The 19,826-nt window shown below is 38.0% G+C and overlaps 1 protein-coding gene across 7 annotated transcripts in view; it reads right to left on the reverse strand.

Annotated features, from left to right (window-relative positions):
- LOC132122944 (teneurin-4-like) overlaps nt 1–19,826 on the reverse strand; it is a 243,029-nt gene that overhangs the window by 104,738 nt on the left and 118,465 nt on the right. For 4 of the 7 annotated variants that reach the window (XM_059533466.1, XM_059533463.1, XM_059533462.1 and 1 more), the window contains 5 exons: nt 14,395–14,641; nt 11,996–12,070; nt 11,080–11,178; nt 9,610–9,845; nt 2,264–2,428 (listed from right to left, as the gene is read on the reverse strand). In XM_059533466.1, the coding sequence (XP_059389449.1) occupies nt 2,264–2,428; nt 9,610–9,845; nt 11,080–11,178; nt 11,996–12,070; nt 14,395–14,641 (822 nt within the window). The remainder of the gene's footprint in view (nt 1–2,263; nt 2,429–9,609; nt 9,846–11,079; nt 11,179–11,995; nt 12,071–14,394; nt 14,642–19,826) is intronic. The other 3 variants (XM_059533467.1, XM_059533465.1, XM_059533464.1) reach the window with 2 other exon arrangements.

Below are 19,826 nucleotides of genomic sequence, written 5' to 3' on the forward strand. Positions count from 1 at the left end.
GAATAATAAATAAAAGCATATACATCAACTTAAATACAGTTATCTAATAAGCATGTGACGTATTCTGTGTAATAAAATCCTAAACATTGGTGTTTCTTTTAAACTGCTGTCTCTTTGTATATGATGATAGTTTTCTCAAAATAAGTAAAATGCACATGAAGTGACACAGAGCAGTTCTAGAAATTATGTTTATGTGCTCGTGTACTCCTATATTGAGACAGCAGAGGTTGAAAACACTGCGAGCTTCAGTAGGCCTATGTGTAGTAAATGAAACCATGTCTTTGCCATTAATTTACAGGAGGGGCTGACTGGGAAAAAAAATCAGACTGGAAACTTCAAACTTATACAAACAAATTCATGGACAAAAACTATTTTTTGTATTGACCTGACATAAAAAAGGTTTAAATTTTTAATTTGGGGACATGCAAAATAATTTAAAGTTCTCTCCTGAACTGCATCTTCACTCCTATTTTTCTCTTCAGTCTTTTTATTATGCCCTGTTATCCATCTCTCTCTTGACTTTAATACTCAAGATTGAACAAAACTATACTTTACAATACAATACTCTACAATACTACAATATCTTTATAGAAAAATCCTAATACTGTACACGAGTCATGTTTTTCCCTTACAAAAAATTACCATGCTTTTATTAGCCTATATAAAAGTAAAATAACCTTGTTTTTTTTTTTGCAAATGGATTTGTATTTATTTTTAAATAAATACATTTGTAAAATAATTTTACATTTTTGGTTATCACAGTTAAACAATAGTAACCATTTTCTCTGGATTTATAGTTAAATATTAAATGTTAATTTTCGTAAGGGTTGTGTTGTTGTCTGTCGTAGCTCCCCCTAAACCTATAAAAAAAAAAAAATTTTCAGCTAAATTCCTACTGTAACATTACAACAGATAATAATGATGTCCTTTATATAGTATTTTGAGTGATGACTGATGAGCAACGTGCTGCTGCTTGATTAAATAAATAAAAAAACAAAGACATAAAAGCATCTTTACAGATGAAACTGACCTGAAACACTGAACAGTAGTTCTGCTTCTCTGCTCCAGCAGTCCACTCTATTCTATTCTATTCTATTCTCTCTCTCTCTCTCTCTCTCTCTCTCTCTCTCTCTCGCATTGATTACTCGGAGTCTGATCCAAACCGTTTGGCGGAGGCGCGGAGGCGCGGAGAGCGCGCGAGTCATGACTAACAATTCATGATTTATTAGAGATTTAATTATCAAATGGCGGATTCGTAAATGATCGCTTTAGTACATTCGGCAGGCAATTATACAATAATGATATTAAATAGTGGGGCAAAATCGGCTGCCAGGTCACCGGGAATTGTCCCGGTTCTCCCGGTGTCCAGTCCGAGCCTGATTTCCACAGACACGCAGAATGTGCAAGTCATATATTGCATTTTTGGGGCTTAATATTCACAGACACTAGTCGAGGTCATGTTTTGATTCAAGTGTACTGACCTACTTTTGATTTAGTCATCCAAAATGTGGCATATTCCGTCCGCGTTAGGCATCTCATTTTTATGACTGGATTCTACGAACCAGACTGTATTTCCGCATCCCGGAAATTATTAGGGCGGTATGTCTCAGAATAGTCAGTGCAATTTGGGAAAGAAATCAGTTAAATCTGTATGTGGATATGTGTAAATATTACAATGTAATCCCCTTTGTAATCGTAAAAAATTTCATAAGTAACTGTAATTTAATTACTCATTTTTTCTTAGTAACTGTAACTAATTACAGTTACAATAATTTTGTAATTAAATTACGTAACGCCGTTACATGTAACTAGTTACTCCCCAACACTGGTTATAATACTGGCCATCGCCGAGCAAAATTAGCGGGAGATGGGTTCATGCGAATCTGGCAGGAAATTAGTTTGAAATTTTGGATTGTGTTGACGAGATGACTGATGGGCATGAGTTCAAACACTTGGCCCAAAAAAAATAAAAAAAAGGTTTAAGATTAATCAAGACTGGAAGAACTTCTTTCTTCCCAACCAAACTTGTCGAGCTGCTGCCTTTTCACATGAAGGCTGCTATTTATCTGCACTCTAATAAAAATAAACATGAAAAAATCCATTTATCTAAGTGAAACAGAATATTCAACAAGAAATTGTAGGACAGAACTTTTTTTTATTTTTTTCCATTGAGAAATGACTGGACCATGTAACCTCTACAATCAGTACTTGAATAAAGACAAATCTGAGTTTGTTGAGTTTAAAACATCAAACTTGGACATACCGTCATCTTTGCTTCCTCTGTCCGGAAATTCTAGACCTGTGTTGCCCAAAGGCGGCAAGCCCAGATCTGTGGGCAGATGTAGGCCACTCCTGTTGTCCTCTGACAGCTGATATATCGGTCTCTGCATTGGCTGCAAATGCCAGTTGAGTCCAAAAAGGTGCATCGCTGTGGAGAAAGAGCAGCGGCAGATGGCAAATTTACATGAGCTGGAGCAGTGATTACAGAGCATGTGCCTTGGTGTACATTATTGTAATTAAATTAAATTCACTAAGGAATACTATAGACACTGCATCAGAAAATTAACATTCTGAAGGCTGTGGGGTAATTAAACCAAGGCTGTATGAAAACAAATGTGTTTTGACTTGATTAATCTTTGGCAGGTTAAGAGTGCCAAAAGAACCACAGACCACTACAGCTTAACATGCAAGTATAATGTCATTGCTTTTGTGGATTTTCCAATAGACACTCTTCCTTAACAATGAGATTTTCTAACTTAAATACTCATGAATTTATTGTTGTTGAAAGAGCATTTATTTGATAAAATACAGTAAAAAAGTAATACAATTAAATAGTATTACAATTTAAATTAACCGTTGTCTTTTTTTTTCTATTTTACATTTGTTTTTAATGTATTTCTACCTGTGATGACAAAGCTGAATTTTCAGCATCATTACTCCAGTCTTCAGTTTCACATGACCTATGATAATTATAATATTCTGATTTTGTGCTCAAGAAAAATTGTTTATTATTATCATCAATGTTAAAAAAGAGTTTTGCCTCAATAAACCTCAATAGTAGTTATGTTTAGGTATTGGGTAGGGTTAAGGGATCTAGAATTTGGCCATACATTAATATGGGCTTTATATGTTTTTAGAATGAATAGCGTTCCCTAATCTAATGTGCAATCTAACATGTAAAATGTTAATTATTCCAAACTTTTGACTAATAGTGCATACACATTTCTTTAAGGGACTATGAAAACAACAAAGTGGGGGAGGGGGACATCCTCTCACCCTTGGAGAAAAATTGTTGTACAACCCACAGAGAGAAAAGCCAGAGCTCACAGGGCAACTTTTATTTCCATGCCCATTAGCTTACTAACACCCCCCATGGTTAAAGAGACAAGGAAATTATCAAGTCAGCAAGAACACAACAAGAGGTAAGGATGAATGCATGAACAGCGCCAGAAGACATGGCGATATTTCACAAGGTCAACAAAAGAAGCAACCATTGAGATGAACTCTGATGGCGCAGTGAACAGGGAAGGAAGGGCCAGGCATGATGGATCACTGGGATGAGAATGGTCAGGACCAGCTTAGCCAGACACAGCCTTGTCTTGGAAAGTCTTCAGTCAGCAGATAAAATGCCAACACAAGGCATTGGAGCTCTTTCTTTCACAGAATGGAAGTTCAAAGCACAGGTTGTAAATAACCAAATAATTTAATTAAGATTGTGATGCTAGAATATGGGCTACAGTATGGGAATACCGATTAACCCTTAAAGCATTTACTTTACTGGTAACTGGAAAGTACTGGACACACTTATATATAAATAAACATATATATATATATATATATATATCCATATACACATATTTACACTTCTGAGTATGCAGTAAGATGGTGTGACAATATTGGAATTCACTGAATTATCATAAAATGCATTGTGCAGTTTGTTAAATGTTGGCATGTAGCAAAATTCCTAAAAAAACAACAACATTATTATTCAATACTGTGGTTCACTTGTGCTATTAAAAAATTGAGAGTATATATGATATAGCATCATTTGTTGTACTATTGGCTGACTGTTTTGTAAGTTAAAAAGTGAATAAAAGCAAACTTCAAAAATAGTATAGCATTCAGGCACTAATATCATATTAATACTATCAACACACCATAAGGGATGAGATATTCTTAGTTTAGGGATGAGATATTCTTACTGTACTGTACTTATAGTATGCATATTCGAATGCAGCTACAGTATGCAATACAACGGCTGTCGATACAAACTTTGGTAGACTATAGTGATATCGGAGTAGATAAAACAAATGATCTTGAGCCTTGTCTCTTTCCCATGCTCCATTTCTCTCCCTACGTGAGTTCCCATTTCTTCTTCATAAGTACAGAGCTGGTTTCAACTTGTAAAGTTGGCTTTCTCTGCCACACTCTCTTGACAACCTGTAGTGACAATTCAGGGCTAAAATTACTTTTCCGCTCCACTCAATATCTTGGAAAGGTGACAATATATTTGTTTTGTGTAGCAGCAAATATCTTGTCTCAATTAGGGTGAGAAAAGGTCTAAATGAATGATTTATTATTCTGTCAAAACATTTGTGAAAGAAACATAGCTGGCATAATTACCAGACCTCCAGTCAATCTTGATTCGCATGTGATGGAACACTAAAACTGTTTAGCAGAAAAAAAAACAACAACTTAGCACTGCCACCTCAGTTTAGTTGTTGACAAGACACTAATACAATGCCAAATTAAACATCTTTAAAATCCAAGTCCAGCCAGAAGAATCAGGACATCTCTGGCACCAGACTCCAAACTGGCACCAGGAACAAAACAGTTCATGTATTCCATATTTATCATCACAAAAATCATAAATATTTCAAAATATTTCAAAATAAAACAATTACAGTATGAACATAAATAGTAACAGAAAATAAAGTAGAGGTAGTGGACATAATTTGTTCATTGGTGTTGGTTGGGGGGGGCAGGGGTGAGGGGGGTGGGGTTACACCAGTTTCATCATTAATAAAGAAACTAAGAGAGCAATGCCTCACTGAGTAGTGGTGTTTACAGAGGGAAAGATGTGCCTGAATTCATTTGCAAAGAAAAACAAAGAGCTTGGTCTAATTGCTTCATTGGGCCTTGGGTTGGATATCCTTTGTCCCGCTTTACATGTTGTAAAATCAATGATCCTTAAGATTCTGCAAAGATGTGCTTGCCCTAGCTTAACCAGAACCTTCAAATTGGCAGTTTAAAAAGCCCAGTGCACAGCTCACAGACTGCAGATCAAACTAGTCATGAAAAATGGGGAGTTCTGCTTCACATTCCTTTGCATTTTTGGCCATTAATTAAAGCCATTTTACGTGGTAACCACTCTACATTTTCTAAATGGTGAAAATGTGGCCTGAAAACGATGAAGCCTTTGACAGGCATTGCCACGGTGGATGAGAGTGGCCATACTCCTGCTTACTCAATCAATAGCCATTTGGAAAATTGCAGGCAGCACATTTTCTTGATGGCATTCTGACAGATTCGGGCATTCCTGAAGACGTTGCTGTTACTTTTGCAAGAGTGCATTTGTGGAAGCGATAAAACGCCGTAGCTGTTTTGAAACAATATAAATGCAAACGACCGGGTGCCTCCGCCCCCATCAGTACCACTGTCAAAGGCAGACGACACGCTATGAGACAGATGGCTTGGTTAGTCATGACCCAAGATAGAATAAGGCATTCCTTTAGTTTGCTCTCTTTTTCTGCTGCACATTGGTTGATTTGTGGCTCTGTGGAAGGAAGTGGAGAGTGCAGAATGCGCATGGGCAGTGGGGAAGGACAATCGAATCAAAGGCATCATGGATCTAGGTGTCATTCCAAACGTCCAAGTTATTGCTCCTTCAAGGGGCCCATCTTGGTCCCCTTTGCAACTTCTCCTGTCTAGCTCTGATGTACAATGCCTCACACACTTCCCAGCTATCCCCCACTACCAAACCTCATTATGATTTATGCCCGAGCTGTCCTGGTATCTATAATTTCCTAAGTGCATTGGGAAGAGTCCAGCTTATGAAATATGTTTCTCTGACTACCCCAAACTCTTTCATTATCCAAACTCATGCTGTCTCCCTCTCTCTCTGTCTCTCTCTCTCTCACTCTCAGCTGTCCAGTGGGCTCCCTGAGTAAGAAGCAAAACTAGGGACAGGTGGAAATGATTTAAGTTGGGTGATTTTTAATGAGTGTCCCACTGAAATGGCAAGTGGAAAGACCCACGACCTGTTAAGTGTAAAACGGCAGCCATGCTGGAATACAAGCCTGGACGCACACATCATCCCTGCAATCTCTGCTTTGGCAGGCCACTTTGATAGCTTCGTGCAAGCCAATTAGAAATCAGAAAGCTTGCACAAACTACTGCTTCAGTCTGAGAGAAAGACAAACTCATTACTGCTCCACTTCTGCATTTCAAACCTTTTTAACACCTCCTGAGAAGCCTCCTGAGAAGCTTTATCCCATGTCAAAAAAATCGAGGACAATTCTGGAATCTGAGGGCAGAGCAGTCATGAGTTGAGAAATGCCATTTCTTGCTCATCTGTCATAGAATGGACAGGGCACATTAGCTAGCATATGGTTAATTAATTCCCCTTAGACACTTAAATGGATGAGCTTTAAACACGGCAGCTCTCATTCCTCTCATTAGCCGTCTAATTACTCTGACACCCCTCCTGCAGGGATCCTGGTGCACAAGATCTTTGGCACTTTTTGGGCAGCCATCTCATATTCGACTATGGAATCTTTTCCAATAAACATATCTGAATAAAGAAAGAATGATGTGAAAGTGCCAGTAGCACTTTTGCAAATGGAAGTGGGACTAAGATGATGACTGGTTTGATCAGTGCCCTTGTTTCAGACATGGTTAAAGTAGGTATTTGAAGAATTTATTAGAACGGGAGGTTATTGTGGGATACTACTTCATTTACTGAAGAGTTTACTCATGAGTCTTGACTAAGGAAATGTTATATATATATATATATATATATATATATATATATATATACACATGCTTTGTTTAAGCAGACATGGATTGTAAGCCCTTAAAAAACACATGTAGGTGTCAAATCAATCTGCAGACAAACCAGTGAGACCTCGGAGAGCACTCTTGAGTGTTAAGTTTCCCCATTCACAAGTGCCTCATCTTTTCAGAAGAACTCCCAGTGGTACTTCCTCTTTTCTATGTGCCCTCCTCTGGTCCCACTTCAAGTTCAGACTGTTGTCTATAAATAATAGGCAGTGAAATGCACATCATCAGCAATTTAGTAGATCAAAAAGTCTTAAGCCATTTTTCACTTTCACTGAAGCTTAGAGGAATCTGTCCGGAATGAATAATCTCTCCACTATGGTAAGAGTGCATATAAAGTCTGGCCACAAATAATGAACTTTCCCATGATGCCTTGATAAAACAACTTCGTTTAGGCAGAGAGATACTAGCAACTTGACAATTTACCTTACAATGTTCAGTCCATAGTGATGCTATGCTAATTGCAAATAAAGTTCCCCTGGGGTGACCTAGTGCTAAGTGTTATGCTCAAGGGTACCATGGTGACCGAACAGAACGGTGACTTTCCAGTTGCAAAGTCTTCCACATTTAGATTAAAGCAAGCATCCTCTTAATGTAGGTTACCACAAGCCGAAACTTCACTGTGACACAAACCCACAACCTATATAAGATCTATAAACACCACCATTGCTTTCAACACCAGAACATCCAATCCCTTGACAATCCAACACCCTGAGTTGACAAAAACACATTTTGCTAAAGATACACCTGAAATACATTGAGCTGATTGTAATAATGAAGAAACAAAGAGACAGAAAACAAAAGACTGGAGCTTCAAAGTCAGTCGACAGTTAGAGTGAGTGTCTTGTGGCTTATAACTAAGGTTGCATGTTGGGAAGTACAATGAGGACCCAGCATGCTAAGAAATGAACACAGAGGGAAGCTGATGACCTTCAGATGCTCAGGACATATTGACCTTCTTAATGAGCATTCCACCACTGAGAAAATGGCACACCACTCCCCGTTCTGCGATCTCACTCCTTTCAAGAATGCCTTTCTTGCAAACTCCACAGAAAAATAAGGGGAAATGGCAAAACTATGCAGCAAGTCAAAAACATCTGTCAGAAGGTTTAATTGGGTTCATTAGACAAAACAGCTAGAGTTTCCAATTACAGGCCTGCATAATTAATTGCACTTGAAATTAAATATATTTTCTCATCAGCTTTTAATTAAATGTGACCCCTTGTTGTTGATTGAATCCCAGATTCTCAGGGTGAGCTACGGTTCCATGCGTGTTTACCTGAGGTGCACAGGGAGATGAGCTTGATTTTGGAAGAGAGTTAGGATGAGGTAGGGTGTCTGTAATTACATGAAGTGATTAAGATACATCGGCCTGGTGGGCTTTGCAGGGTTCCTAACCAGGTCAGAGCTTAACTAGCCATCTAGCTAACACTGAGAATAACTTCATTAAGCACAGTGCTTAGGCATTTAATGTAGACAACAGTATCTAGATTTGATCCAGAAATTAGTCAGCTGCCGTTAATCAGTATTAACAATATTCTAATTTAGATCCCAAATCAGAATCACAGGATAGTGATCATGTTTTTATTTTTAATCAAAAATAGATGACTGGATGGATGGTTAGAGATAATTTCTGTTGTTTTACACTGCATTTTTTTCCCCTCAGTACCTAATGTGTGGAAAGCTGTTAGTCTGTAATAATGAAGACACATCTGTGCGATCTCCATTTGGATGCAACTTGTGCAAATGACTTTGAACTAAAAAAAAATTTAAACTTCAAAAAATATGATTTCATTCTGTGGGCTCTGTGTGAGATTACACATAACAAATTTACATTCTAAGCAGATACACATTATGCAAACCTATTTCATGCTGTCCTGTAAAAGATATTGGGTTATACAAAACATTATCGTTGTTATTGATTTACTTTTCAAGGTATGGGCACAATTTATTTGGAACTGCTAGATTGGATCTCATTTTCTTACACGTACACTGGATTTTCCACTGCTTTCATGGGATTACATGAAACATATAACAGAATTACTTAGCAGACCTAGTAACATTCCGCACCACAGTAAAGTTAAGGTATGTCCATAATAAATTGTTCAGACTAACATGGTTCAGATGTAATACAGCTGTAAAAAGTCATGGACAGTTAATGATTCTATGTAGTCTCTGTTTAAATCCAGAAATGTTAACCAAATGGGAAAAATCATGCTTTTGCTATGGCTCAAACATATCTCACTTTATATGTTGTCCATTATTGATTTGGTTCACTGACCTAGCTGAATACAGTTGTAGGACACTGACATTTTCTAACAATATAAGAAATCGATAATGTTAACTGTAATCTGGAGGAGCTGAGCTTTCAAATGATTGAAAAAAGACTCAAATACGTATCTTTATGTGTCGCTACTCTGGCATGATGTGGAAAAACCTTCTGGTTTTTACTTTTAGGACCCAAAAAAGAAACACATACGTCATCACTTGTATGTCACACATTTTGATGCCGTTTTAAGGGGAGATGAGAATGCACAGGAGTGAACTTACCAATAAAATAAGCCAACAAGAACACCAGGGTGACGGAGATGAGGATGGCACTAAGGGCGATACATTTCCAGTTGCAGTGATTATAGGGTTTCTTCAGGCTAAAGGCAGGCCGTGAGAAGGTGTTTCGCGGCAAGGGCCGGGGAGGGGGAGAATACACAGTACTGGACGTCAAAGGGTAGCCAGGTGAAGTCGTGCAGTACAAGGGCGAAGTCCCGCCAGGCTTGAACAGAAAATGTCTGCAGAGATGCAGAAAACGTTAATGCTTATGTTCAAAATAATGTGACGTTAGAGAGCACTGTGTGGTAAGATTTTCTCATCATGTTAAACAGTATCTATAGAGGGTGTAGACTTGAGTCCCCGCACTGGTCAGTATTGCTGTCGCAAAGCACTTTTCCAAGCTGTTGCCATAGCCACCTCTGAGCAGTGGCAGCAAGACACACTGTGCCCCGTGGGGTGCATTATATTAGAATTTTAAATCAATATCAAATTTAATTTACAGCGCGAGTGACCACAGTGGATTCTTGCTAATACAAAGCACTCGTAGTGACTAATTCACCCTAAATGTGTCAAGAAGCCATGGGATAATGCAGAATGTACATTATCAAGACAGCCTATTCACTGTGGATGGCATAATCCATGGTGAAGTCACTGACTTTGAACGTGCAGTAAAGCTGTACTGACCAGACAAGGGGAAACTCCGAAAAAAGAACGTTGCAAACAACAGACTTGCAAAACATCCTTGTGTACACTACAAAACAGAAACTTGTCATGTTGGCACATTTCATTGTGCTAAAATTTGTACCAGGTTCATAATTTGATTTCGGGATTGTAGCTAGTAATGCAAATAAAAATTATCTTGTGAATTGCCCATCTCTGTCAGAGTTCAATTCCTGGATCAACGTCCTTTTTTTCCTGATCCCGTCTCTGGTCATTCCAATCTCTCCTTCGCAGTCCTGTCCCAATAATTTTTTTTCTAAAAAGAACTTTTAAAAAGCCTTTCTCTGATTACTAACATTAAGTTTGTATCTTAAATTTCATAAACTTGGTAGGAAAAAAATAATCTATCATGCTGAATTACTAAGAACTGCGCTTGCCATAGCTCTGATAAAATGATAATTCATCCAAAAATTATAATTCTCTTACCATTTACACATTCTTATGCGGCCTCATATCTGTATGATTTTTATCAAGGTAACAGGGTTCAGTCTTGTAGTGTGAACTAAATGACTTATGAACAGTTTCTTAGAGAAGAATGCTAATGCATTCATAGTTAGTTAGAAAAGTTGTTATTATGTGTTCAGAGATCATTCTTATTAAAACAAAAAAACATGCAATTCATACAGTATGTGATGCAATGTGTTAGATTCGGTTACAATTGTCACTATGTATCGAGAAACAAGTGTCCACAGGTACCACTATGCAGCATGGCAAAGCAGATTCCAGCAGCCGCAGTCAGATCATGCAACATACCCATCAGTGTAGGCGCTGTCGCGGCAAGCTGTGGCCAGTATGTCCATCTCTATACAGTTGTCCTGTAAAGTCTCTAGGAATGTCTGCTTTGTTATGTTTCTACACAAAGGTGGAGAGATGGACAGATGGAACGAGAGTGAGATGTGCATGCAAGAGGGAGACAGATGTGCAAACACAAAAATGCGATCCCCCGGAAAATTTCTGTAAACGGACAGAGTGGAGAGGCCGACAAAGACAAACAAACCCCTTTTTCTAATGAAGGGGTGCTGGTGCCATTTCCGGAGCCCAATTTGGAACCGTTCCAAATATTTCAACTGCAGTAAAAGTTTACAGAAAAAAATAAAATCTAAACCAGTAGTTCTTAAATGATTTACTGACAACATCATAGAACAGAGGGTGGGAAAATCTCCACATCACATAATATTTTTAAACAACAAATCCTCAGTCTGGCAAGACTAGTGTGAAACAAAACTAGATCAAACAAAAGTAGATCTTTACCATTATCTTCTTACAAAGCTGTTTATACTGGAAACAACCATTGCAATGTGTTCAATTAAACAACAGTTTGTTCCCAACTTCTAATCTAGCTGGCCGAGTTACAAGAGTGCTCATGTTTTGTTTAGCAGCACAAGGACGTATCCCAGCATGTCGGAAAGCAGTTAAAATATTTTGGAACGGTGCGAGAAAGTGATGTGCTGTGATTTAAGTAACAGCCAGTTATGAAAACGTCTCTCCAGCACTTTAATTTTGGGTCGGTTTTAAAAGAGGTCCACAGCTCTGCACCAGCACCATTTCAGTGAAAGTGGGGGAATAGAGATATCCTTATGGAACTTAAGTGCTGTGTGGGTGTTTTTATCCCCATGAAACCCGGCAAGCCCCACCCGAGAGTGCTCACGCTCTTTTACCACTCATGTACCTTGTGTTGTACGACCCATGCCCCTCTCTGCAAGCGTCCTGTTCTTCTCTGATAAACATTAGTGTATTCTGGCTCCTTTATGATTGTGGTTAGAAGAAAACAAGGCATTACTTTTCCATTCACTTATTCATATTCTTTGTGTTTAATGAGCTGACACAACACTTTTCAGAAGAATCACATATTATACTGACAGAATTCCCAAGTGGTTACTCTAAATCCTGCTTTTTTATGTATTTATTTTTTGCAGTTTTTAAATAATAAATGGTTTCATAAAGTAGAGGATTATTAACATTCAGAGAGCAACTCTGTGTGCATTCAGTGAAGCATGTCTGCTGTAGCTCCTGCCCTCTGAGAAGGCTGTTCCATAAGGGGAGACTGAGATAATGCAATGGAGAAATGAACCATCGACATGCACTGGGCAGGCAAAGCACCTGCAATTCAACAAGAGAAAATGTTTGCTTTCTTTTCTTCAGAGCAGTTCCAGACTGCCTGCCTGCTCTGCTGATTGTCTTTGGCTTATGTACATTTTTTGGTTAGTTAGGGCATTGGGAGGCAAATTAAAGTTTTAAACGAAGACTAGAAGAGCCCAGAGGCCGGTTTGGAGGAGTCAGAGAAGAAATCATAAAAGCAGCCAATAACAGAATGGCATTGCCTGGCTCTCGTCCAATGGGAGGGCTCGGTAAGCCTACATATCCAGGGACTCATCCAACCCATTCCAGCCCACTGTACAAAAGTCGTGAGAGGGAACCATTACAAAGCCATTAGCTAAAGCCTTAATGACAGGCCATCTTTCAATGCCCTTGTGGATATTGCTAATGGTTCCAATTTCATCAGAGGGATTCGGATAATTGATCGCTCCTTTTTTTTTAGATAGGAGGGAGCTGTGGAGAGTGGGATGTGAGGTCACTGATTTACTCTGTTTCTGCCACTCTTCTTATGGCGCAGATTGGCTGGCATGACCATCTGTTTGCCTCTCCTGTGGGAATACCTGGTCCAGATTAAAGTTTGAGGAAATCCATGATGTTTAATCACTCATTATGTTCTAACTGTCCCTCAGCAAATTCAAATAAACATTCATTTTCCTGTTTAGTGGACCGTTCACACCCATACTGGTCACAAACACATCAAAACTACAAAGAAACAATGAGTTTCCAAGCAAGTGTCCTAGTGTTTATGCTTAATAGTAAATGATACAATTGTTAGGATTCTTTCAACAATTTTGTGGATTGGAACAGTGATTAAAATGGTGTATGTTAGAATAAGGGACCACGCATTTAAGAATTAAGTTTAAGTTCAGCCTGCAATGATTTTTGATTCTACCTTCACCATAATTTACTGCTACTCTCTCTTAAAAAAAGTTAGAAAAAAAGCACAGATACAAATGTTCTTAGCACAAAGTCAGAAAAACCTAAAACTTTTACAGCAACTGAAACAAATATGACCCATTTGGGTCGGCACTGGGTTGAGGAGTGCAAGAGGTGGAGGTAATGGAAGTATCAGTATGTATCATCTCTCTTCAGGCTGGTCTGACAGTGCTGATTTGCCTCCGCCATGCATGAGAAGCAGCCTGAGCAATGCAAACAGACATCTGAGAGGTTCTTGACTGATCTCCTCCACACAAGTGCCTCAGATAGAAGCAAAGAGAGCAAGGGCTGATGGGAGATAAAAAAAAAGGAACTGAGTTTGTACCAAAGCCTCCTTCAGAACCTCGAGAGAATTTTATATTCTCCAATATTGCTTTCAAACCTGTTAGTCTTTTGTGAAATCCCTTTAACAAAAAAAAAAAAAAAAAAAACTGTTGCTTTATGACATCAATATCAGGAAATTACCATTTTTGTAGGGAAACCTATTACATATATACAAAATCTGTCCTATTATATAAAATATTAGAAATGTGAATAATAACATAAAAAGGTCAAAATACTGTTAAACTATAAATAATAACGTCAATCTGACCCCTCAAGTAAGCTAACTGTGGCTCTTTATTTCCTCTTAAGTTCCATTTTGTTAACAGTTTTACTGTCAAAAAAAGTTTATGAGTTTAAAATTGACCAGAGCATTTTGAAAGTCTGGTATATTGTTTAACATAAATACTTAATTAAATTACAACACATGCGTGTGCACTTTATTTAAAAGACTGAGACATCTAAAGGTACTGCATAACAGGAAGGACCCATTAAACTATATTGTGCGTCAAGTAGAGCAAAAAGGCTACATAAAGACTCATCAAGTATTAACAGTGTAGTTGATCTTTTGAGCAGAACAGCATAAAACGCTTCATGCAGCCAGCAAATGCATGCCTTATGATGCATTATAAACACCTAATTAAGAGTCCCTCAATTCTATTTAACTATTTCATTAGCCATTGTACCACGAGAACATCACAGCCCCAAATATACCTGGTCTCTAGAGGAACGTTGCTGTTGAGAAGCCAGTTGTCCTGGGCACTGCCTGAATCCTGGGCACTTGTAGAACCCTCATTAGGAGCGGAGCTATCAGTGGGCGCCAGGCTCGGGTTACTGCGCTGAGTGTAGTTACTGCGGCTCAGAGAGCCAATGGAGGCGGCGTGGTGTTGACTAGGGGAGTGGGAGTGTGACAGGGGCAGTGGTGGCGTCCGTAATCGAGAGTGGTTCTGGAACGAGACCTCTGAAAAGAGATAAACAGCCTTATCAGCAACTAAATAAGTGAAATCACGGCAGTGTTCATTAGCATGTGATGTGCAGACAATTATCTATAATGTATGTCTGATACTGCGCAAGTTAAGTCGATTTTCATTATCCAACATTTTATTGGAATTGGCATAGTCAACTGCTAATGCAGCAGTTCCCAAACTGTCCTCTGGGGGAGCAAAAGAAAATATCAATAATGGCAGGAGCTGCTTAAACAGCTCAAAAAAAAAAAACGTTTAATCGTTTAATGACAACATCCTCCAGGAAGTAAAAATTTTGGCATGAAACAACAGGACAAACCTCAGTAAGTATTATCTTTTGTTAACTTTCCTTGATGTTTAGTGGTATGAATAGGAATGTCTTACTATGAAATGGTCCATTCTTTGCTATAAAGTTTCAGAAATTAGAATAATAATATAAAAATGTCAAAACCCTGTCAAAAGTATAATAATAACTTACTGGCATTTCATGTGAGCTAACTGCTAACTTTAGCTCTTTAGTTCCATCCTTTTAGGTACTATTTTGTTAATTGTCTACTATCAAATTATACTTAACCACAATAATGAGCTAAATATTGACCGGAGCATATTTTTGGAAGTCTGGTATACTGTTTTACAGAAATACTTAAATTACACTCTAAGAAAAGTCTATAAAAATACAGCTTAATGTACTGTGTTAATACAGTACAGACCAAAAGTTTGGACACACCTTCTGATTCAAAGAGTTTTCTTTATTTTCATGACTATGAAAATTGTAGAGTCACACTGAAGGCATCAAAACTATGAATTAACACATGTGGAATTATATACATAACAAAAAAGTGTGAAACAACTGAACACATGTCATATTGTAGGTTCTTCAAAGTAGCCACCTTTTGCTTTGATTACTGCTTTGCACACTCTTGGCATTCTCTTGATGAGCTTCAAGAGGTAGTCACCTGAAATTGTTTTCACTTCACAGGTGTGCCCTGTCAGGTTTAATAAGTGTGATTTCTTGCCTTATAAATGGGGTTGGGACCATCAGTTGTGTTGTGCAGAGGTCAGGTGGATACACAGCTGATAGTCCTACTGAATAGACTGTTAGAATTTGTATTATGGCAAGAAAAAAGCAGCTAAGTACAGGAAAACGAGTGGCCATCATTACTTTAAGAAATGAAGGCCAGTCAGTCCGAAAATTTGGGAAACTTTGAAAGTGTCCCCAAGTAGAGTCACAAAAACCATCAAGCGCTACAAAGAAACTGGCTCACATGCGGACCGCCCCAGGAAAGGAAGACCAAGAGTCACCTCTGCTGCGGAGGATAAGTTCATCCGAGTCACCAGTCTCAGAAATCGCAGGTTAACAATAGCTCAGATTAGAGACCAGGTCAATGGCACACGGAGTTCTAGCAGCAGACACATCTCTAGAACAACTGTTAAGAGGAGACTGTGTGAATCAGGCCTTCATGGTAGAATATCTGCTAGGAAACCACTGCTAAAGAAAGGCAACAAGCAGAAGAGATTTGTTTGGGCTAAAGAACACAAGGAATGGACATTAGACCAGTGGAAATCTGTGCTTTGGTCTGATGAGTCCAAATTTGAGATCTTTGGTTCCAACCACCGTGTCTTTGTGCGACGCAGAAAAGGTGAACGGATGGACTCTACATGCCTGGTTCCCACCTTGAAACATGGAGGGGGAGGTGTGATGGTGTGGGGGTGCTTTGCTGGTGACACTGTTGGGGATTTATTCAAAATTGAAGGCATACTGAACCAGCATGGCTACCACAGCATCTTGCAGCGGCATGCTATTCCATCCGGTTTGCGTTTAGTTGGACCATTTATTTTTCAACAGGACAATGACCCCAAACACACCTCCAGGCTGTGTAAGGGCTATTTGACCAAGAAGGAGAGTGATGAGGTGCTGCGCCAGATGACCTGGCCTCCACAGTCACCGGACCTGAACCCAGTCGAGATGGTTTGGGGTGAGCTGGACCGCAGAGTGAAGGCAAAAGGGCCAACAAGTGCTAAGCATCTCTGGGAACTCCTTCAAGATTGTTGGAAGACCATTTCAGGTGACTACCTCTTGAAGCTCATCAAGAGAATGCCAAGAGTGTGCGAAGCAGTAATCAAAGCAAAAGGTGGCTACTTTGAAGAACCTAGAATATGACATATTTTCAGTTGTTTCACACTTTTTTTATGTATATAATTCCACATGTGTTAATTCATAGTTTTGATGCCTTCAGTGTGAATCTACAATTTTCATAGTCATGAAAATAAAGAAAACTCTTTGAATGAGAAGGTGTGTCCAAACTTTTGGTCTGTACTGTATGTCTGGCACATATTCTGATTACAATGGCATTTATCGCCAAAAAGCCCATGCAACACAGACAGTTATTTTTTTGTAATTATTTTATTTTTATATAATTATAACAAATATCATTACATTTTTGAAAATGAGAATACTTTAGCTAATTTACCTAAACTATATATAAAAAAAAATAAAAAAAAATAAATAAAATAAATAATTCATTGTATGCTACAAATAGTGTTGAATATTGTCTGCATAGACTTTACCTTAATTCACTAAAGTTATAGCTAATGCTCTAAAAATGTTTGATTTCTATTTATGAATAACTTTATCATAAGTCACTAGCTACAATACTAGCTAGGTAAAAGCATCTGACAAATGCATTAATGTACATGTTAATGGTAAATTCTGTTTGTTCAAAGACAACATTTGTATGTGGAAATTAGTTGTTACAGTTGATAAATGTGATTATATCTGTGGTACTAGCATGTTACAGAGAGAAGGGTACTTGGGTAACAAGTATAACTAGACTATTGTTAAAGAAAAGTAAAAGATAAGAAGACACCTAGCATACTACGTACTGTTCTGTGTAACATCCAAATAGGGCTCTGGCTCCTATTAACAGCTGGAATCTCACAAACACTCATCAAGCAAAACAAGCTGCTGACAATCTGACATTATCAAGTAGACTGAATTACCCTTGTCAACCTGTTTGAAATTCACACCATGATCAACTGCAGTTTGTGTGGATGGACCCGACAAGACAGTTTCAGCTTCTGACAAAGCTTTTGTCTCCTAAAGCCACTTTTGCGTGATGGGAGATGGGGGTTATCAGGCACGAGAATGTGAGAATCAGATTGTGGCAATCCAGACGGATTGTGTGCTCCAAAGCCATTCATTTCCATATCTGCTAAACCATTCATCAATCAACAAACTAGTGCCTCATTGCGCTAAGAACCCTTACTAACCAAGAACAAAGCGGTTTCATTTTATACTTGTCGACAACACTCAACAACCTCTTTACTGAGAGCTTAGACTGTTGCTAAAGGTGAGGCTAGTACACTAATGATGTTTTATTTACATATATAAGCAACTTTTATTCATTAAAAACGTTAAAAACCACTAATGTGTTAAACATGTTTTTTACATTTATGAACAACTCGTGATAAAAATGTTTATATAAAATATACATTTATTAACAACTTTGCATTTATTCGCTAAAAGTATAGCTAACATGCTAATGAAATGTTATTTACATTTAAAGGGTTAGTTCACACTCAAATGAAAATTCTGTCATTAATGTTTCACCCTCATGTCTTTCCAAACCCGTAAGATCTTTGGAACACAAATTAAGATATTTTTTGATCTAATCTGAGAGGTCTCTAACCCTCCCATATACAGCAACGCAACTGTAATGTTCCCAGGTCCAGAAATTGATTAAACATTCCATGTGACATCAGTGTCTCAGCTTCACTTTTGTGAAGCTACAAGAATACTTTTTATGCACAAAGAAAATAAAAATAATGAATTTATTCTTCTCCCTTGAGTTAGGGTTGGGCAATGTCTACCAAATTGGCATTGGACGATGTCTACGGTGAAACATCGTGATGGAAGATGACATCGGGGAGTGGGGGAGGGGTTAGGGCCTGAATCTTGAAACAAATAACGCATTCTATGGAGCCCCTAAAAGGTTAGCCGCTTACTAGCAGTAACCTGTTGTAATACAGTACATGAATCTTCATTTACCACATAAACAGAGTAAAGAGAAATGTCTGATAGGACGATGTTGAATGATTTGCAGATCTTGAGCACCAATGACAAACATCTAATCTTGTCAAATGTGTGGTAAGTAATGCCGCACCATAGTATAGAGTCCTTTTGATTGTGAATCTCAAAAGTGAAAGTAAAATAAGAGTGCGCAATCGATAGCTGTTTCAATGCCCACAATTTATATACAGTCACATATACTTATCCAACGATATAATTGCGAGAAAAAGTATTGAAATATATATTTCATTTATTGTTTATTTTATCTTCCTATCTTTTAGGCGATTTATCCCCTTTAAGGTTTCCGTAGTACACTTCATTTCCTTTCCAAACTTCATTTGCTTTCCATCAGCTTAACATCGTGATGTTTGTGAGCATTCAGCGATGGACGATGGCATCTTCCATTGGCACAACCCTACCCAGAGTTACTTTCTTCTGCCATTTTGGAGAGTATTTACAACACATATGTATGCATTAGCCTTAGTGTAAACAACGCTGATTGAGCCAATTACGTTCATGTGCACGCTTTCCCCTTGAACATAAAGAACTCCGAGTACATAGATTACGTTTTTGGGTACTCTCCAACATGGCGGAAGACGTAACTCGGTGAGAAGAATAGTTAAATAAATTATGTTATTTTTGTTTTATTTGCACACAAAAAGTATTCTCTTAGCGTAGCATGGGCTTGTTTTACAGATGTCTTAACTACGTTTCTGGAACTAAACTAACCCTTTAAGAAGAAAGTTTATTATCTTTTTTTTTTTTTTTAATGCAGGAAACACTAAGTTTAAAACACTTCTGAGACCATAAAACTATGTGTGAAACTGAAAAATAAATAAATAAATAAATAAATATACTAATATGCAACAGCTTTTTAGTCCAGGCATACTGTACTGCAAAAATCATAGTCTTCACAAGAAAAATAAACAAGGATTATGCATAATAATGACCGCATCCTTCACAGCAGGTTATTTGAAGTTTGACAGTAATTGTCTTTTGCTACAAAAGCAGAGTGTTGATGACTATAGCTGCAATGCTTTCAAGGACATGAAAACAGAGATGGAACTTCTCAGAAACTATCAGCATAATCTCTAGAAGTTGCATCTGTATAT

Source organism: Carassius carassius, chromosome 41, assembly GCF_963082965.1.
Source record: "Carassius carassius chromosome 41, fCarCar2.1, whole genome shotgun sequence".
Lineage (NCBI taxonomy): Eukaryota > Metazoa > Chordata > Actinopteri > Cypriniformes > Cyprinidae > Carassius > Carassius carassius.